Source organism: Pseudopipra pipra, chromosome W (assembly GCF_036250125.1).
Source record: "Pseudopipra pipra isolate bDixPip1 chromosome W, bDixPip1.hap1, whole genome shotgun sequence".
Lineage (NCBI taxonomy): Eukaryota > Metazoa > Chordata > Aves > Passeriformes > Pipridae > Pseudopipra > Pseudopipra pipra.
The window spans coordinates 35,716,979-35,738,614 of NC_087580.1; the positions used below are offsets into that span (position 1 = coordinate 35,716,979).

At 49.3% G+C, this 21,636-nt stretch overlaps 1 protein-coding gene and 1 pseudogene across 1 annotated transcript; both read right to left on the bottom strand.

The window, feature by feature from the left end:
- Positions 1-21,636, bottom strand: part of LOC135405245 (zinc finger protein 721-like) — a 250,874-nt pseudogene that overhangs the window by 78,010 nt on the left and 151,228 nt on the right.
- Positions 4,430-5,161, bottom strand: LOC135404637 (olfactory receptor 14J1-like). Its single transcript, XM_064639370.1, has one exon. The coding sequence runs from the start codon at positions 5,159-5,161 to the stop codon at positions 4,430-4,432; it is 732 nt and encodes a 243-aa protein (XP_064495440.1).

Below are 21,636 nucleotides of genomic sequence, written 5' to 3' on the forward strand. Positions count from 1 at the left end.
GGTTTTAGTGATGGTAAATCAGAAATATTTCTATAAAATGAATGATTTATTATGACAAATGAACAGACAATTGATCAGACAAATGAACAGACAAAAGACCTTAAAGAGAATTATTTACTGCACAGTATAAAAGCAAAAACCTCCTAGCAGTATAGTGTAAGATAGGACAGTGGAGTCTATCAAAGTAACTCTATTAAAGCAATTGGATCAAAGCCAGCAAAAAGAAACAATCCTGAAGTAGAGATTGGGGTAACTCACCCCACAATGACAGGGGGTAGTTCTCTCTCTTTCACTTAACCCCTGGGCAGTGACCATGAAGAGCTGTCCCTGCTTCATGGCAGAAGCTCCACACACTTCAAGGAAGTCTGTGGAAGAATCTGCCCCATGACAGTTGGACGGAGCTTTTATAGTTATCAAGGGTTTGACTCCCAGACATATTTACAGGCGAGGGAGCAGCTTATCTGTCAAATCCTGCTTCAGAAAGCAGGATGTGTGTTTGAAGTTTCATGAAGCATTTTGGGTTTAGCATAATTCAACATTAAAAACAGCACCTTGACACCAACAGTAACTCAACACAGAGAGCTTGAATTGTTTGCATTCTCAGACCATTGTTTAAGTATTATCAGTGCAGAGCATCCTGCCAGAAACGGCCCCTTGATTCCATGAGGTTGCAAAAGCTCTCAGGGTTCCTTTGGTTCCTTGAGGCCCTGCAGTGTCACAATGGCTCCTTGATTCCAGGATGTTCCAAAACATCCCAGGGTTCCCTTGGCTCCAAGAGGCTCCCCAGTGTCCCACCGGCCCCTGGATTCCAGGAGGCCCTGCAGTGTCCCAATGGCCACTCGGTTCCAGGAGCCACAGCGGCTGCCGCCGGCGTCTGTGCCCGGAGCCGCCGCTCCCACGGGGCTGCCGCACTCACCGCCGGGGTTGCCGCTCGCGCAGCCGCCGCTCTGCCCCGGCTGCACCGGGACCCGGCACCGCCTCGGGCCTGCGCTGCCGCCTCAGCGGCCACAGGGACACAGGGATGGGGGACCTTTGCTCTGACACTGAGGGGGCCTGGCTTTGTTCTGCTGGGGTCTGGGCTTTAGGAAAATTGCTGTTCATTGTCATGCTCCACTGGAACACCTCCTGAATTCCAAAGGTTTCCTAATCCAGGGGGAGGGGTTTCTATGGCATCGGAGGTGCTGCCCCTCAGGACACATTGTCAATAAACCATCCAGCTGACTGGGATGGGTGTAAGAGCTGGGGAACACAGGATAAGGAGTCATCCCCTGAAAACCTTGGAACATTCCCTACCTGAATCAGAACCCAAATGGAACAATTTGGATACAATTCCCAAATAGTTTGGAAACTCCAGTCATTCCTGACACCAGGATGGAAATTCAGCAGATAACTAAAGCCTTGGGAGCCCACAACCAGCGGGGCTGAGGGAGGCCCTGGAAGCTCTCCAGCACCTCCCTCTCAGTGGGACACCTCTGGCAGCCTCTCCCAGCTCGGGAACCCTCCAGTTTGCAACACTCCAAAGACCCTCGCTGGTGCCCAGGACAATTCTGATCCCCCTCAACAAACACTCCTCCAGCTGTGACCCTTGTCTGCTGGGAAACACAAAGGGATTTGGGGGAGTGTTTCCCTGACAACAAGGAGAATTTTGGAGAGGGACCTTTCCACACCCAGCTATTGATGTGTCCACACATCTCTGCCTGGGTGTGGGTGTGAATTGACTGTGGTGTGAAGGTTGTTATTGTGAATCTATAAATCAGTCACTGTTAAATTTATAGCACATGCTATTGAATCACCTGATAACTGTTAAACTGGGCAATGATTAAATGCTACTAATGTCTTTAGCCTCCTTGTCTTTGGATCAAAATCCTTTGTGCCCTGACCCTCTTGCATCCCATGGCTCTGTGTAAATCATTCTCTTTCATCAAAAAATATATATTTTTCAGGACTTCCACTTTAAAATCTTCCTGCTTAGCTAAACTACAAAACACCTCTAATTAGTTGTTGATATCTTGAAGACAATTGAAGAAAGAAAAATAATTTGTTTTTCAATGTTTTAATGGGTCCCACAGTGTGTTTGGAGCTGCATCAGCTGTCAGTCCAAGATGGGCCATGTCAGAACTGGTGAGGTTGGGGGATGAGGAGAAATGTTGATCATACGGGGTCAGTGTGGATCTCCTGAGGAGACACTCAGCATCAAGATCACTTGGAGAACACCTCTGTCACCTCTTCTTTGAACTACAAAATATCCATCCTTGAATTAAAAAAAAAAAAAGTACAAACTTTGAAGACTTGTTTTGAAATTGCCTTGAAGACAATTAGAAGAAGACAAAGAGATCCTGAGGGATTTCTGGATTTTAATGAGCCCCACGGTGTGTTTGCAGCCCAGCCCATGATCCTGAGGTACTGAGAGAAGATTGAAGCAGCTGCTGAAGAAGTCAGAAGCCAAACTCCAAGTGCCTTGAAGCATTGCTGGGCCCCACTGAGGGCAGGCACTGCCAAAGCCTCCCCAGGGACTCCTTGGAGCAGCTCCTTGGAGGCCAGGAGTGCAGGCAGACAAAGGCTCTGGGCAGGTCCCTGCAATGCTGAGCAAAGCCTGCCTTGGTTTTGTGGAGCACAAAGGCCAAGGCCTGAGCCCCAGGCCCTGGCCCAGCAGATCCTGTCCCTCCCGGCTGGCTCAGGGCTGTTTGGGGGGCACTGGGATGGGAGGGGGAGGAACAACAAAGACCCAAAACTGGGCAACCCCTGCCAGGCTCCTGAGGGAGGGGCGAGGCAGAAACCAAGGGCAGAACCTGCCAGGAAAGTGGCTTGTGGTGACCTGAGTGGCAGACGCAGCTGCCAGAGGCAAGGGGACAAAGGCCTGGGTGCCTTTGGGCCTTGCAGCCCTGCCAGAGCCCTTGGCCATCTCTCCTGCAGGCTGTCCTGCCCTGGCCCTGCTGCTGCTCTGGCCTTGCAGGCTGCACACACCCCTCCTGCTTTCCCACCCCCTCCCAGCAGCATTTCTAGACCCTCCCTGATGTCTCTGCACCAGCTCTGGCTGTTGCCATGCGCACTTGGCCTTCTGAACTTGGATCCTGAGCCCCTGTGCCACAGGACATCCCTCCCAGAGCCCAGGCCCTTCTCCTGGGGGTCACTGCAGAGCTGAGCAGATCAAGGTCACCTCCCATTCCTCTGCCAACCCCCTGGGCCTGCTCTGGGCCCTGCAGGTCCTTGCCCTGCTCCCAAGGGCTGTGGGGGTGCTTAATGGTCAGGGCTTGGGGTTTAGAGCTCAGGGTGGGGATTAGGCAGAACTTGGGGAGGTTTGTTGTTCTGCTGGCAGTGTCTGGTTCATGATTAGGGGAAGAGGGTTTGGGGCTGGGTTAGGATTAAAGCTTAGGTTTTCATACCAATCATACAGGTTTGGGATTGGTAAGAGTCTGGAGTTCTGGGTTTGGACTTTGCCTTTGAGTTCAGGGTGAGTTTGGAATTAGAGCACTGGATTCCTTTCAATTGGGGGGGCAGCACTTTTAGGTAGTGTTGGGATTTGAAGTTACAAAGAGAGTAAAGGCCTAACAGGAGTGTTTGCACAGTCAGTGTTTCAGCACCCTCAGCATTCCCTGAGCCTGTTTTTACCTCATCAAAATCTTTCCTCTCTGTTGGTGTGTTGGGTCTGGCTGAGCTGCAGTTCAGTTCCCCACAGCAACCCTCCCAGGGCTGGGCTTGGCATTGGCAGCTGGAAGGGGGTTGAGAACACCCCAGTGTTTTGGCCACTGCTGAGCACAGCACCAACACTGGGACATTCCTTCCTTAGCTGAGGGCAAGAGCCTGGCAGGGGACCCAAGTAGGCCAGCTGAGCCCAACTGACCCAAGGGACATTGCAGACCATGGGAGGTCAGCTCAGCTCTAAAAGCTGAGGCCCGGAGCAGGAGGGGGGCATTCATTGTCTGATGGCTGCCTGCTGAGGAACCGTCCCGCGGACCCAAGCCCTGCTCCTCGGGAGTGGCCGACCATGGCTGCTCATGGGAAGCAGAGAACAAACCCTGATGTTTTTCACTTCTCTGTGTGCAAGCTTCGCTTTCCTTTTTGCTTTAAATAAACTGTCTTATCTCAACCAATGGGTTGGGTTTTTTTTTCTGCCTTACTCACTCCCTTTCCCACTGGGAAGGGGAGTGATGGAGTGGCTGGGTGGGGACGTGACCAAGGTCAACACACCACAGTCACAGAGGAAGGATCCCAGATAAACGTGGCACTGCATGAGAGTTTATTTTGTTGAAATATAGAGATAGCACGATTACTCAATTACAGAGTTAGAGAGACAAATTCAAGAGGTAAACAATGATCCAGATGAGGGGATGAATAAAAAAATTTCATTGTGTGCAATGTATTGACAAGAAGAACCCCCTGACTACCACCAAAAACCTGAGAAGGAAGGCTGAGATGCTCATGAGTTTCATTATGAATGCTGTACAGAGGAAAATAGGCAGGTTATTGCTGCTGAAAAGCATCCAGTCATCATTTTCCTCAGAGCGTCCCTGAGCTCCTGGTTCCTCAGACTGTAGATAAAGGGATTCAGTGCTGGAGACACCACCGAGTACAGAACTGACAGGGCCAGATCCAGGGATGGAGAGGAGATGGAGGGAGGCTTCAGGTAGGCAAATATGGCAGTGCTGACAAACAGGGAGACCACGGCCAGGTGAGGGAGACACGTGGAAAAGGCTTTGTGCCGTCCCTGCTGAGAGGGGATCCTCAGCACAGCCCTGAAGATCTGCACATAGGAGAAAACAATGAAAATGAAACCACCAAATATTAAAGAGGAACTAACCACAGTGAGCCCAATTTCCCTGAGGTAGCCTGAGTGTGAGCAGGAGAGCTTGAGGATGTGTGGGATTTCACAGAAGAACTGGCCCAGGGCATTGCCCTGGCACAGGGGCAGAGAAAATGTACTGGCTGTGTGCAGCAGAGCATTGAGAAAGCCAGTGGCCCAGGCAGCTGCTGCCATATGGGCACAAGCTCTGCTGCCCAGGAGGGTCCCGTAGTGCAGGGGTTTGCAGATGGCAACGTAGCGGTCGTAGCACATGATGGTGAGGAGGGAAAACTCTGCTGAGATGAAGAAGAAAAAGAAGAAGACCTGTGCAGTACATCCTGTGTAGGAGATGGTTGTGGTGTCCCAGAGGGAATTATGCATGGCTTTGGGGACAGTGGTGCAGATGGATCCCAGGTCTGTGAGGGAGAGGTTGAGCAGGAAGAAGCCCATGGGGGTGTGCAGGTGGTGGTCACAGGCTACGGCGCTGAGGATGAGGCCGTTGGCCAGGAGGGCAGCCAGGGAGATGGCCAGGAAGAGCCAGAAGTGCAGGAGCTGCAGTTCCCGCCTGTCTGCAAATGCCAGGAGGAGGAACTGGGTGGGGGAGCTGCTGTTGGACATTTACTCCATCATCAGAGTATTTTAATCTGTTGAGGAGGAAAAGTCACTGCTGAGTTAGACCAGGCTTCTGCAGGCAAACATTACACCTCTCACAGCCACCCCACTCTCAGGCTCTCTCTCCTCTCTCAGACCTCCCTGCAGCTCCCTCCCCTGAGCTCTGGCTTTTGCTGGCTGAGGGGACCATTGGAAGCAGTAACTCTGTGATGGGCTCCCAAGGACTCCTTACTCTGCTGAGAGAGGGAACTTGGAATTCAGGGTGATCTCAAATTAAAGGTACTCGTGATACATCCAAGAGCTTCTCAGCTTTGCTCTTTGCAATTTGCCCAAATGAAGGACTGAGCTGAGGGAATTCTTTGTATTTGTTCACCCAGTTGCACCTGCCACAGTTAGGAGTGGTTGTGGAGGTTTAAAATCCCTGACATTTCTATTGCACTGCAGGTCAAGTCTTGAGGGTTCTGAGGGGCACAGGGTCGGTCCCTCAGTTCAGAGAAGAGCTGCTCTGCCCATCAGTCCTGGGCTCAGCTGCCCTGTGCTGGCAGCTTGGAGCTGGAGGAGCATCACACTCAACTGTTCCCCTCCAAAGAAACTGCACAGATACCCAGGAATCCATGTCCAAAGAACAGACTGACAAACTGCTCTCCTTTTCATCTCTCCCCTCCCAGACTCAGACACAAAACACTCATTGCAGCTGCCCAGAGCATTTCCATGGATTTGACACTGAGGAGTTTTCTCCATGGGGATCCTGTGCAGCACAGAGATCCTATGGCAGAGCTGTGCCCTTCTGGAGGGCACCTGCAGCCCTGCAGGACACCCAGGCAAACAGCTGAATGCCCTGAAGGTGCCTGGAGGGCACTTGGGCACTTGGCTCCCACAGACACATCCCCACAGCAGCACCCAAAGGGGTTGTGTCTGGACAGGAATCTGCTCCCCCCCAAACCCCACGCTGGCTCAGAAAACCCACTGGTGAGAACAAGGAGAGCCCAGGCAGCAGGGGATGGCAGGGAAATGCCACAGTGCTGCTGCCAAGGGAGGAGGGACACAGAGAGACAGCTGGAAATCAGGGCCCTGTCCTTGCCTGGGCTCTGGCTGCTGCAGGGCAATGCACAGCCCAGCCCCCGTGGGCCTGAGGGCACAGGCTCTGCTTCGGCTGGGAAAGGAGCCCAGGCAGGAGCTGCTCAGGGAAGGGGTCTGTGCCACAGGGACAGCAGGGAGGGGCCCACATCCCCCTGCCCAGCCCTTGTGGCAGCAGCTGCCTCTCCCTGCCTGCCTGTCTGTGGGTGAGGAGCTGTTCCTGCCAGCAGCCCCTGCCTGTGCCCAGCTCAGCTCCCTGCCAGTGCTGCCAGAGCCATCCCCAGCCCAGTGCCCAGGGGCAGCTCTGCCTGGGCAGGGGCTGCAGAGCAGATCCCAGACAGCCTGCGGTGGCTGGGAAGGGGGAGGTGTTCTGGGGGGATGTGCTTCCTGAGATGGGCCCCTGGAAATGGAGGAGGTGGAGCTGAAGCTGTGAGGAGCCCTGAGCCTGCAGCTGAAGGGCCCTGCCCAGCCCTGCCCTACCCTGAGGGGTCACTCCTTCCACCCACCCCTTCTCCCTGCAGGGCTGTGGCAGCTCCTTGGCCGGGCTGAGAGCTGACCCTGGCAGGCAGCAGAGTCCCTGCCCCAGCACACAGAGCCCTGGGGGCAGGACCCTGCTCTGCACCACAGCCCTGGGCACCCCTGACTGCACCCCCACCTTCCCACCCCACAGCCAGCCCTGGCACAGGGAACCTTCTGGCCCTGGGCCTCCGATGGGGCAGCAGCAAGTCCTGCTCTGCAGCAGCTTCTCCTGCTGCACCCCAGCAAATCCAGCAGAGCCATCCTGACAGCTCCTGCCACTGCTGCCATTTGGCAGCTGGGAGAGGCACTTGCAGGAACTCACCTGCACTGCTCTGCAGCCACAGCCTGACCCTGGCAAAGGGCTGGCAAGGTTCCTGCCCTGAGCAGCTCTGCCCTGTCCTCCCACCCCAGGATCCCTGGAACCTCCTGCTCCCTTCTCCTCTCTGCCCTTGCTGCCTGCAGCTCCTGCCCTGCTCTGCCATATGGCCACTTCCTCTGCACTGCAGCAACTGGGAGAGTCCTGCTGAAAGATCCTGGAAGCTGTGGGATGTGCCAGCTTTAGGAGATGCCTCCAGGAAGGCAAGCTGAACTTTCCTACAGCCAGAGAATTCTTCCTTCAAATCCTGGGAAGGTTTCTCGTGAAGTGAGAGCTCAGTCACCTCTCAGCCCAGGCTGCCTCTCATCTCTCTGCCTTCTCTCCTGTGCCCTGAGTGCTGCAGGCAGTGCCCTCAGCCCTGCTGGGCTGTGCAGAGGAGCTGCTCACCAGCAGAGCTGTCTCTTTGAAGCTCTTCTTGGTTGCCAGGAGCTCCCTGTGTGCCAGGAGCCTGGCCCAGCTCAGCAGCACAGCAAAAGCCTCAGGCAGCCCTTTCTCTGCCCCTCTGGGCTCCCTCCAGCTGTCCCTGGGGCTCCAGGGGAACCTGCTGGCACACAGCTGAAGGAAATAATGATGTGCCTTCTCTCAGCTGGGCACAGATACTTCTTTCAGCACTGTCATTTCTCCAAACACACACAGGGTTAAGTTCAAGAGTCCCCTTTTCATGTCCCATCATTAGACGGGAAACCCAGACAGTGCCCAGGAGGGATCTCCTTCACCTGCACTGAGGGAAGGGACTCAACTGAGTCAACAGAGGTGTCTCCTTGTGGCTCTGCAGACCTGGGGCCAGAAGGACACTCAGCTCCCTCCACAACCCCCATGGGCTGGGATTCCTCCTGCCCCACTTCACTGGGCCCAAAACAGGCCCCTGCAGGTGACTCCTTGTCCCAGCTCCCATGGCAATGAATGAAGACCAAAGCCAGGAGTGACCTGCTGGGACACAAAGCCCTGGTTCCTTCTGAGGGGCCAGAGGTGACCGAGATTCCTGCTGGGAACTGCAGGCTCCAATGGAGCAGTTCCTAGGGACAGGGCAGCAGCTGTGGGATCTTCTTGGAGGCTGCTGGGACATTGCTTTGGCCAACTTCAGGGGCAGAAGGGGCCCACATGTAGAACAGGGGAACCTGTCACTGTTCCTTCTGTCCAGGGCAGCCCATAGAGGTGTTCATGTGACCAAATGGAGTCAGGTGACACAGGGAGAGAGGTCTCTCTCCTGTTCTTTATCAGGGTATTTTCTACATGTCCTCAGAGTACAATGGCAGTTGTCTCATGGACATCTCTTCACTGCTGAACCTAATTCAGGGAAGCTGAGCCTGGATTGAACAGCCAAAGAGGGGTCTGTAGTGCCAGGGGAGGTGCCAGGGCTCTGCAGCACAAGTGCAGCAGCTGCCATGGACAGCACAGGGCCTGTGCAGGGACCCCGTCCCCATTCCCAGCAGTTGTGGGACAGGCACCACCCAGGGCTTCTCAGACACATTGGGGGCCTTTGGGGCAGGGAGTGAATCCCAGCCCTGCAGGGACACAAAGGCTGTTACCATAGTAACTGCCCATAGCAATGGAAATGTCTGATGGTTGCCATGGTAACTGAGTGTAAAAACAGAAATATATGATGGTTGCTATGGTAACCGACCATAGTAATGGGAATGTATGATGGTTGCCATGGTAACTGACCATGGGAACAGCAATGTATGATGGTTGCCATGGTATTTGACTGTACTAGTAAGAGTATCAGTTCCCACGGTAACTGATAGTATCAATGAGAATGTATGATGGTTGCCATGGTAACTGACTGTACCAGTGGGAAGTATGATGGTTCCTGTGGTAACTGACTGTAGCAACGGGAATGTATGCTGGTTGCCATGGTAACCAAGCATAGCAATGAGAATCTATGATGGTTGCCATGGTAACTGACCCTAGCAACTGGAATGTGTGATGGTTGCCATGGTAACTGACCCTAGCAACTGGAATGAATGATGGTTGCCATGGTAACTGACCATAGCAATGGGAATGTGTCACAGTTGCCATGGTAACCGACCGTAGCAATAGGAATGTGTCATGGTTGCCATGGTAACAGACTGTACCAAAGGAAAGTATGATGGTTGCCATGGTAACTGACTGTAGCAACTTGAATGTATGATGGTTATCATAGTAACCGACCTTAGAAGCCGGAATGTATGATGGTTACAATGGTAAACGACCGTAGCAGTGGGAAGTATGATGGTTACCATGGTAACTGACTGTAGAAATGGGAATGTATGCTGCTTGCCATGGTAACCGACCATAGCAGTAAGAATGCATGATGGTTGCCATGGTAAGTGACAGTAGAAAGAAAAATGTATGCTTGTTGCCATGGTAACCAACCATAGCAATGGGAGTTTATCATGGTTGCCATGGTAACCGATCTTAGCAACAGGAATCTATGATGGTTGCCATGGTAACTGACCATAGCAATGGGATTGTATGATGGTTTCCATGGTAACTGACCTTTGCAGTGGGAAATATGTGATGCGTGCCATGGTAACTGACCATAGCAATAGGACTATATGATGGTTGCCATGGTAACTGACTGTACCAGCGGGAAGTATTATGGTTCCTGTGGTAACTGACCGTAGCAATGGAAATGTATGCTGGTTGCCATGGTAACCAACCATAACAATAAGAATGTATGATGGTTGCCATGGTAACTGACCCTAGCAACTGGAATGAATGATGGTTGCCATGGTAACAGACCATAGCAATGGGAATGTAAGATGGTTACCATGGTAACCAACTATGTCAATGGGAATGTATGCTGTTTACCATGGTATCTGACCATAGCAGTGGGAAGTATGATGTTTGCCATGGTAACTGACTGTAGCAATGGGAATGAATGATGGTTGCCATGGTAACTGACCATAGAAACGACAATGTATGCTGGTTGCCATGGTAACGGACTGTACCAGTGGAAAGTATGTTGGTTGCCATGGTAACTGACTGTAGCAATGGGAATGTATGGTGTTTTCCGTGGGAACTGACCATAGCAATGAAAATGTATCTTAGTTGCCATGGTAAACGACCATAGCAAAGTGACTGTATGATGGTTGCCATGGTAACCAACCATAGCAATGCTAATGTATGATGGTTGCCATGGTAACCTGCTGTAGCAATGGGAATGCGTGATGTTGCCATGGTAACTGGCAGTAGGAACGGTAATGTATGATGGTTACCATGGTAACTGACCATAGAAACTGGATTTCAGATGTTTGCCATGCTAACTGATCGTAGCAACAATGCTGTAAGATGGTTGCCATGGTAACTGATTGTAGCAGTGGGCCGTATGATGGTTGCCATGGTAACCGACCACAGTAATGGGGATGTGTGATGGTTGCCACAGTAACCGACCGTAACAGTGGGAATGTATGGTGGTTTCTGTGGTAACTGACCGTAGCAACAGGAATGTTTGATGATTGCCTTGGTAACTGACCATAGCAATGGGACTTTACAATGATTGCCTTGGTAACTGACTGTAGGAATGGGAATGTATGATGGTTTCCATGGTAACTGACCATAGCAATTGGATTGTGTGCTGGTTGCCATAGTGACCGACCGTAGCAACACGACTGTATGATGGTTGCCATGGTAAATGACAGTAGCAATGGGACTGTATGATGGGTGCCAGGGTAACTGACCATAGAAATGGCAATGTATGATGTTTGCTATGGTAACTGACTGTAGGAATGGGAATGTATGATGGTTGCCATGGTAACCGAGCATAGCAATAGGAATGTGTGATGGTTGCCATGGTACCTGTGTGTAGCAATGGGAATGTATGATATTTGCCATGGTAACTGACTGTAGGAACGGGAATGTGTGACGGTTGCCATGGTAACCGATTGTATCAGTGTGAAGTATGATGGTTGCTGTAGTAACTGACCGTAGAAACGGGAATGTATGATGGTTACCATGGTAACTGACTGTACCAATGGTAATGTATGATGGTTGCCTTGGTAACTGACCATGGCAATGAAAATGTATGCTGGTTGCCATGGTAACCAACCATACCAGTGGGAATGTATGATCGTTGCCACGGTAACTGACTGTAGGAATGGGAATGTGTGATGGTTGCCACGGCAACTGACCTTAGCAATGGGAATGTATGGTAGTTGCTGTGGTAACTGACCGTGGCAATGAGAATATATGCTGTTTGCCATGGTAACTGACCACAGCAGTGGGAAGTATGTTGTTTGCCACAGTAAATGACTGTAGCAATTATGGTTGCCATGGTAACCGACCATAGCAATGACAATGTATTATGGTTGCCATGATAACTGACTGTGGCAATGGGAATGTATTCTATTTGTCATGGTAACTGACCATAGCAATGGGAATGCATGCTGGTTGTCATGGCAACTGTGATTTACTTAGGCTTTGAGCACGATATTTTCATCTGTAAAAACATTAGTGAGTGCCCAGAGATCTCCCAAGATGGGCTTTAAATGTCTCAAGCACATGAGCACTAGAGAGGGGCTAAGGAGCTGTGGCCTCAGTGGTGTGGAGACTGAGGGCAGTACAGGACAGCCCTGAGAGGGCTTGAAGGGAGGATTTAGAGATGGTGGAGCCTTTTGTCAGAGCAGAAAAGAGCATGAGAAAGAAAGAATTAATGCCAAGTGCAGCTGGGGAGGTCCCAAGTAGACATGAGTGTATCGGGGAGGGGTTACTTTATCAGGGAAAAGGTCTGAGATATACAGACATGAAAAATGGACACCGTTGCTAGTTCAACAGAAAAAAACAATATTTATTACAAAAAGGTGGCCAAGAAAATGAAAAAACCCAAAAGGGAGGAACAAGGAAAGGAATAAGCCCCCAGCACGATCTCCCCAGTTACCCAGCTGTTGCCCATAAAGTTATCTTACCAACCTAGCATACCTATAATTACCCAGAGCAGAAGCGGCATCCTCGGAGAGTCAGTAAGTTAACAAGCTGGTAAGCGCCAAAAGGATACGTTGTCCTTGAAGTAAACTAGCTCTCGCCAAGGAAGCACTATCTGCTTTTTAAACAATTAACTGAGAGACCACAACCTCCCAGGTGTGGCCAGCACCGCCCCACCAGAGGCCCTCAGTCCCACCCCCTGGTTATGTCAGTGCATCTCTTCTGTGCACGCGTGAGAACTTCGGAAATCCACACACGCACGCGCAGAGTGTTTTGGGGGTCTATCTTAATTGAGTCTGGGGTTGAGCCTTCCTCACTTCATCATCACTTTCTCCTCCAAATGCCCTTGATGGAAAAGTAACCAATCACAGAACACCAATTAAAACAGTTTATACAAAAAGCTCTCTTCAAGGACAACTTTCCTGCTTATCAGTGCTTGTTTTCCCATAACTTGTCAGGGAAAGAGCAAAACTTTCACAGGTGGCAGGGCCAAACACAGACCAAAAGTATCAGCATAAACTCACCCTGGTACACTGACCAAAAGGCCTGAGCTACCCTTAACTCATCTCTAGACATCCATGGAAATAAAACAGCCCGACCTTGAACCCAAGGGAAACAAAGACAAATTCCACAGCTTTAGCTGGAGCAAGGTTGGGGGGGGAATGTGTCACTCCTCTATGACATCACATGCTCCCCACGACATCACATCCTTCCTGTGACATCACACCTCCCCTACGACATCAAATCTCTCCTGTGATGTCACATCCATCATATGACATCACATCTCTCCTGTGATACCATATCATCCCTGTGACATCACGTCCTCCCTTGTGACATCACATCTCTCCTAAGGCGTCACATCCATAATATGACATCACATCTTTCCTGTGTTATCATGTCATCCCGGTGACATCACGTCCTCCCCTGTGACATCATGTCCTCCCCTGTGACATCAAAGCTCCGCTGTGACATCAGATCCATCCTATGACATCACATTTCTCCTGTGATACAATATAATCCCTATGACGTCACATACTCCCCTGTCATCACATCACCCCTGTGACATTACATCTCTCCTATGACATCACATCTCTCCTATGACATCACATCCATAATATGACATCACATCTCTCCTGTAATACCATATCATCCCTGTGACGTCACGTCCTCCCCTGTGACATCACAGCTCTCCTGTGACATCACATCCTTCCTGTGACATTGCACCTCCCTGTGACATCACACCTGCCCTGTGACATCACATCAACCCAGTGACATCACAGCTCCCCTATGACGCCACATCCATCATATGACATCACATCTCTCCTGTGGTATCATATAATCCCTGTGATTTCACGTGCTCCGCTATGACATCACATCACCCCTGTGACATCACACCTGCCCTGTGACATCACATCCTCCCTGTGACATCACAGCTCTCCTGTGACATCACATCCTTCCTGTGACATCACCTCTCCCCTATGACGTCACAAGCATAACATGACATCACATCTCCCTTATGACATCACACCCTCTGTGACATCACATCCTTCCTGTGACATCACGTCCTCCCCTGTCACATCACACCCTTTCTGTGACATTACATCTCCCCTATGACATCACATCCATCATATGACATCACATCGCTCCTGTGACATCACATCTCCTCTATGATGTCACATCAATCATATGACATCACACCTCTCCTGTGATATCATATAATCCCTGTGAATTCATGTCCTCCCCTCTGTCATGATGCCTAATGGTGCTGAGAAAAGAAAACTCCAGAGCAGTTAATGGAGGGTGAGATAAGGAAAGGGTTTAATTTGTGCCTAGGCACAGATGTTACAAGATGCGTGCAGGCCGTGCCTGAGAAGTTACTGCCTGACCAATCCAAGTCTTGTCCATTCCGTTGCTTTTGCCCTGGTCCACCCCTTGGCCCACCCCCTGGGAATTGGGTCTGGGGTGTATTTTGGGACCCCTTCTTCATCATCTTCATCATTTTCAGAGCACAGAGGGTACATGGTCAGCCAGTTCTTGACTGTGTTCTGTGGTTCAGGCTAAGATATGAGTGTTCTCTAAACAGCATAGGCCTGCCTCGACAAAAGACTAAACATTTTCTACTGGAATACAGGGGTAGGATTGATATGGGGAACATAGAATGGGGTGATGGGGTAGGGAGTGTGTAAACTACTTGTGCTAAAGGGTGAGGGATAAGGGCTGCAGCTTCTAAAACCTACTTCTATTACTTAACTACTTATAAAACTTATAAAATTAGGAAAATAAGAAAAAAACAGATGGACCTTACGGCATCAGTCTCCCCTTTCGAAATTGAACAAGACTCAAAGATCTTGTTCAATCTCTACTACTTATACTTAACACGATATCAGTAAGATGACTAATATTTATAACATTAATCACATAACAAGCTATTATGTAGATTTAACACTATATTCTATTAACATGAATGGCTGTTCTATTCAGGTTTAGTTTGGTAACTATGAAGTAAGTCTGTGGAAGCAAATTTAATGAAATATTTCTAAGAATTACCCAATATATATATAATTTAAACTTGTTGCTAAATTTCAGCCAAATTCATAGTGCAAATTCAGCACTCACTTTCATGAAGAATGTTAGATGTATTTTGTCAAAGCCAAATGTAAATTTAGGTTTTAAACTCAATTCATAGTTACTAGTAGTACTAAGCAATACAGACAAGAGAAAAAAAACTTAAATATTATTTTAACAATCTTTGTAATAGTTTCTGTTGCTCTACTCATCTTAAGAACAGAGGTTTTCTTCTTCTTGGGTGAAATTTAGGGTTCTTGATAATAACTCTGACCATGATGGAGATGGTTCGCTGGATTTGAAAACAGTTCTTTCCGTTTGGCTTGCAGGAGTTTCAGTCTCATTGTTTAATACAGACTCAGTCCTTGGGCTGGAACAGATGAGCAGGAGTGTCCAGTTTCATAGGCTTAGATGATACGATTAATCTCTGCAGTTCCTGCAAAGCAGATCTTAAAACATTAAACAATTTCACAAATAAACTTTTTTTATGCAACCAGGGAGTCGATAAAGTGTGACTCTCTATTTGATGACAATTTTACAGGAACTTTGAATCTTGGAATTCCTGCATTTTGATCATTTGAGAGAGGAGCTTGTGCTTTTATCACACAAAGTGATTAACTGCCAGTCACAGATTTAATAGGCCAGTCAAGAGCTTACCTGAAGCAGGCTGCGTCTGGATGCAAGCAGCACCCTGGCAGTGCCAGTAGCTCACCACAGAGAGCTTGTACTCTCTGGACAGATTCTAGGCCTTATCGGGGCAGGCTGTCCTGTTCCAGCCTGTCCCAGACTGCAGTGGATTATCTTTACCTCATGAAGTGGTAATACAGGTACCTCTTGCCTCCATGGATAAAAGCATCCTCATTCATTGAATTAGGTGCATTTATATATTGTGAGTACTAACAAAACAATAAAGCTAAAAAGCGATTCTAAGCAAAGCATTTAAATGATCTAAACAAATTATCTTAACAACTATGTTACCAGTTTGTTTCAAAATTGCAGGCAATGGTGCAAATTAGGTCTCAAGGTCCCATGGGAGAGTCTACAGAACCAGTGCTGTTGCAGTGCTGCCTCAGCACTGAAGCTACTTTCTTATTTGTCCTTTGGTCTCAGTGCAGGACTTCTTATGCAATTCAGCATTCATATATTCCTAGATGACACTAGATAAGAAAGCATCTTAAAAGCATAAGTACATAAACATGATTTCACAATCACATGAAAATCTATACAGACTTTTCATTTAACTACTCTTTCAGGAGGAATTCTTCCACAAGCTGCAATAACTAAAGAGACAGAGATGTTTACAAATTGCTGCTGGAACAAGATACATGCAAGTACAAACATTACAAACAATTCATGTAGCAAAAGCAAAAGCAATGTAAGCTTTTAATTTTTTGCACTTAAGCTAACAACAAGAGAAGCTCAAAAGTAAAATAGAATAGAAAATAATACAATAGATACAATAATTATAACACATACATATGTACCACCTTTAGAAGTTACACATTGATCTTACAACAGTTCTCAATCGTGTCAGAAGGCTTTTATGTTAGCTTCTTGTTTACTCACTCTTGATTTTATTGCAGTTCAAAACTCTTTGTCCTGGTGTATTTCACTTGTAGTTGTCAAGACATTTGTGTACTTCTGCACAAAAGTTGTTTCCATGACTCTTAGTTTGAGTTCTGGTGGCACAGCTTTTAGGTCTGTCTGCTGGAACAGACTATCTGCGAACAGTCAACTTCTGACACATTGTTAGTTCACATTAAGAGCAAAACAATGGCCTCCCTTTTGATTTTGCCACAGCTCCCCGAGCTCAATCAGGGCACAGAGGGCAGAAATATTTACAGGCTGTGAGACTGAAACAGGCTTAGAGTACAGAGGATATAGAGGTCAATAGACAGTTTTTATTCTTCTAGTTTTGCTTGTTGGGGACAAATTAGTTGCTTTCCCTTCAGACCTAGACAATTTCTTTTTTAGTGTCCTCTCTCTTTGTGGAAAGAACACTCACCATTTGCTTCATCATGTTGGTAATAGTATTCCTAATTTTTGTGGTGTACACTGTGTTTGTAGCATTCCTGGTAATTATTGGTTTTGGTCTGAGTGTGATGCTGGTCCATACCATTGGGATGACAGCACTCTCAGCTTTTGCAGGGATTTCTTCATGGTTCTCCTGTATGAAAAAGATAGCTGCTTCGACACAATTAGTATCAAAAATCATAACTTTTCTCTCCCCTTTGCAGAATTTGATTTCAACTTTTAATTTCTCTAATGAACTCCTACTCAACAAAGGATTAGGAGAGTTCAACATACAGAAGAATCGATGAATTACCTAATATTTACTCAATTTAAATCCTAAAAGTTCAAAGAGTGGCTTGGTTTCACTTATTCCTGTAATTTCAATTACAGTTATGGTATTATAACTAAATTTTTCTTTCAAAGTATTACCTATTACATATATTACACTGGCGAGCTTTAGCTTTTATGTTTGTTGGAAATGCACACTGATATTGCCCCCCCCTTTTGGCCTGGTGGGAGGGTATGGATTGTGAAGGCTTGGGAGGGTTGGAGGGGGAGTGACAGCTCCATCTCCGCCCCTAATGGTGAAGCCAGAGGGTCCCGTGTTAGGCTGGGCTGGGACTCCAGTTACAGACATTGCTTTAGCTTTTCCTGCAGCTTCTGTAGTTTTAGCTGGTCTTTTGTCTGTAGTTGCACCCGTGGCAGCTGCTTGTGTGGGATCAGCAGCTCCAGGGGAAAGGGCTACTCCCTCTACGTTAGTTAGTACAGGCAGGGGAGGTTTTACATGCTTATTCATTCTCTTTGCCCTTGCTTTCCTCCCAGCTCCCGGTGCCTTTGTTAGGACTGGATCTACAGTAGTGTTTGTTATGCCTGGGGCAGTCCTCAGAACAGCAGGGGTAGGGCTGGGTCCTGTCACCTCTGCAAAGTCAGTGGCCTCAGTACTCCATCGTGCCGCCGCGCCTAATGGTCTTAGAGCTTTCACAGCACTTGCATCTGCCACCCTTGCTTGGGTCACACTAGCAAGGACTAAAGCCTCCTCATCAGCCAAAGCAACAACTGGGACCAGCTCTGCCTGTCTCTGCCCCACTCCCTCTGTCCCCAGGTCTTCCCCTCCTTTCTCGCTTGCTAGTATAGTTGGGACAAACTTTGTTTGTTTTTGTCTGGTTATGCGCACTTCTACAGCACTAGGAACAGGCAGCAACTTTCTTTTCCCTGCGCCAGCTGGCTCTGTCACCGTGGTAATGACCGTTCCAGAAACCTCCCCTGCGCTCTGAGCTGGGAGTTCGGTTGCTGCAGCAACGTCTGTTCTTAAAATTGCTCCACTGCCCACTGTACTCACCTTCTGTTCTCTATTGCAATATACTGTCCAAGCTATATCCAATAACTCATCAATATCCTTTTCATTACCACCTGCTCTTTGCAGTTTTTTCTTTATATCATTTGTGGACTGTCCTACAAACAAATACACTAGGTGTTTTTTCCCCAGGTCTGACTCTATATCAATATCAGTGGATTTCCCTATGACATCCTTCAGCCTATTCAGAAAATATGTGGGCGACTCATTCGTATCCTGTCTAACTTCATACATTTTAGACCAGTTTATCGCCTTTGTATTCGCCACTACAGTAGCACAGTGCTGTGTTCGCAGCAGTCAGCCCTGGGGTCTCTCCTGCAATCGGGGCACGCAGCCCCGTTTTTACAGCTCTCACGCCGCTATCGCCACTGACAGAATCAACGGCCTCAGCACCTGTCTGCGGCTGCTCGGTTCCACAAACACCCCTGGGGCTCTTGTCATTTCTGGGGCCGACACTTTCACTTCACTGCCACCGTCAGAGTCAGCAACCCCTACGCCTGTCACCATCACTACACTGGCCGGTCTCGGCGCATTTCTCGCCGCGATTTCTAAAGTCTCCCTTGCCTCTACAACAGATGCTGCATCTATAGTAACTTTTCCTGGTGTCACCACGCCAAAAGCAACTCTAGTAAAAGCTGACCTTTTAGACTTCACAGTTCTTGTCACATCACTAGTAGAACAACTTTAGTTCTCAGTCGCTCTGCTGTGCCTGGGCTCACCTCTGTTGTTACCATGACAACCCCGTCTGCTCTGGCAAAGCCGCCGTCAGCTGCAAGGGAACGGGCTGCTCTCCCCACACTCATTGGAACAGGCGGGGAGGGTCCCGCTTCCATTGCCCCTGTGGGGCCAGGAGCTGCTCCTGCTGTTATCCCCGTTGCGATCAAACTAGACACTACCTCTGAGTTGGCTCCACAGCGTCTGTGTTACCCCCGCCCGGCTCTGCCGCGCCGAAAGCCGTTCTAACAAAAGCCGATCTTACAGACCTTATCTGTGCTGCTGTGCCTCCTCCGGCCAAACCGACAGCCTCTGCTCTACCATCTACACCAGCAGGACTTGCTCCCGCCGCCCCCGAGCCAACTCCTCCAGAGGCCCCGATTTGTCCAACTCCCCCTGGTGCGGCCGCACCAGGGAGTCCTCCAGCGGCCCCCGTCTGCCCATCCCCTGCCTGTCCAGCAGCAGCTGGTCCAGAGGCTGCCACCCTGCAGCTCCAGTTCCCCCCCCGCCACCGCAGCAGCGGGGAGTCCTCTCTCAATCCAGGGCATGTTAATAGAAACATAAACAACTCTGCATACCGGATTTTTTCCCTTTTCTGTTCTACATTAAAAAGCGAAATTAATTGCAACACTGTGTCTAGTTCAAAAGAACCAAATTCCGGCCAAGTCACCCCTCTCATTTGTCCAAACAGAGGCCAAGCACCGACAGACAGCCTACAAAGTTCTTCCTTTATTAAAATTGTCTCAGGACTGGTCAAAGTTCTCCAGTGCTTCAAAATCAAACTCAGAGGAGACCCCTTAGGAATCTTAAACTTTGAATCCACACAACCCATGACTACAAAACACAAACAAACCACACCAGGATTCCAACTCGTTACCTTAGGATTATAAAGCTGTTGCTGTAACCACTTAACTACAGAGCCCACCTGGTTCCTTGCAGCAACAGAGCACTCTGGAAGGGCGTCCCCCTCCGACCTAAAGGAAACCCAGCCCTAGGCTGACAAATCCACTCTGATCTGCTCTCACCAAAAAACCCCTTTCGCCTACTGGAAATCGACTCTCACGACTATTCTGGGCCCAAGTCTAAGCCTTTCCAGTCTTCCCGTGTTCCCTATCTCCCCGGAAACACAAAAACTCTTTCGCAGCTGCTAACAAAAGAAGGTACCTTTTCCCCTTCTTTTGCCTTTTCTTATCTCACCTCTGTGCTCCGTGCTTGGTTTCGTGGGTTCTGTGGAGCTGGCTTTCTCAGACAGGGGCAGGAATTATCTCAGATAAAATGCTGGCTTGATGAGCAATTCCTGCACGATGAAATATCCGATCTGAGGAAGTCCAAGTATCCCCGTGCGGGCCAACAGCTGATGCCTAATGGTGCTGAGAAAAGAAAACTCCAGAGCAGTTAATGGAGGGTGAGATAAGGAAAGGGTTTAATTTGTGCCTAGGCATAGATGTTACAAGATGCGTGCAGGCTGTGCCTGAGATGTTACTGCCTGACCAATCCAAGTCTTGTCCATCCCACTGCTTTTGCCCTGGTCCACCCCTTTATCCACCCCCTGGGAATTGGGTCTGGGGTGTATTTCGGGACCACCTCTTCATCATCTTCATCATCTTCAGAGCACAAAGAGTGCAAGGTCACCCAGTTCTTGACTGTACTTTTGTGGTTCAGGCTGGGATTAGATGTCCTCAAACAGAAGAGGCCTGCCTGCCTTGAAAAAGACTAAACATTTTCTACTGAATTCAGGGGTAGAATTGATATGGGGAGCATGGAATGGGGTGAGAGGGTTGAGGAATGTGTAAACTAAAGGGTGCTAAAGGGTGAGGGAATAAGGGCTGCTGCTTCTAAAACCTACTTTTGCTACTTAACTACTTATAAAGCTTATAAAATTAATAAAAATAATAAAAATCCAGATGGACCTTACGGCATCACTCCCCACACTTTCAGGGCCTTTCCCCAGTGTGGATGTGCCGGTGCCTGACGAGGGTGGAGTTCTGCTTGAAGCCCTTCCCGCAGTCGGTGCAGCGGAAGGGCCTCTCATCCGTGTGTGTCCGCTGGTGCACGAGGAGATGTGAGCTGGTCTGAAACCTCTTCCCACATTCCAAGCACTTGTAGGGCCGTTCTCCAGTGTGGATGCGCTGGTGGGTGCGGAGGGTGGAGCTCCAGTTGAAGCTCTTCCCACATTCCCCACATGTGTAGGGCCGTTCCCCAGTGTGGATGAGCCGGTGGGTGAAGAGGGTGGAGCTCTGGTTAAAGCTCTTCCCACACTCCCCACATGTGTAGGGCCGTTCCCCAGTGTGCATGCGCTGGTGTCTGCGAAAGATAGAGCTCTGGTTAAAGCTCATCCCACATTCCCCACATGTGTAGGGACATTCCCCAGTGTGGATGAGCTGGTGGGTGAGAAGGCAGGAGCTCTTCCTGAAGCCCTTCCCACATTCCCCACATGTGTAGGGCCATTCCCCACTGTGGATGTGCTGGTGTCGGATAAGGTCGGAGCTGTCCCTGAAGCTCTTCCCACACTCCCCACACGCGTAGCGCCGTTCCCCAGTGTGGATGCGTTGGTGTCGGATCAGGCTGGAGCTCCGGCTGAAGCTCTTCCCACATTCCCTACAAGTGTAGGGCCATTCTCCAGTGTGGATATGCTGATGGCGGAGGAGGTTGGTGCTCTTCCTGAAGCTCTTCCCACATTCCAAGCACCTGAAGGGCTTCTCCCTGCTGGGAGGCTGCTCAGGG

Bases quoted from the DNA above. Each gene is read 5' to 3' on its own strand.
- LOC135404637 (XM_064639370.1), bottom strand. From the start codon at position 5,161: ATGCATAATTCCCTCTGGGACACCACAACCATCTCCTACACAGGATGT.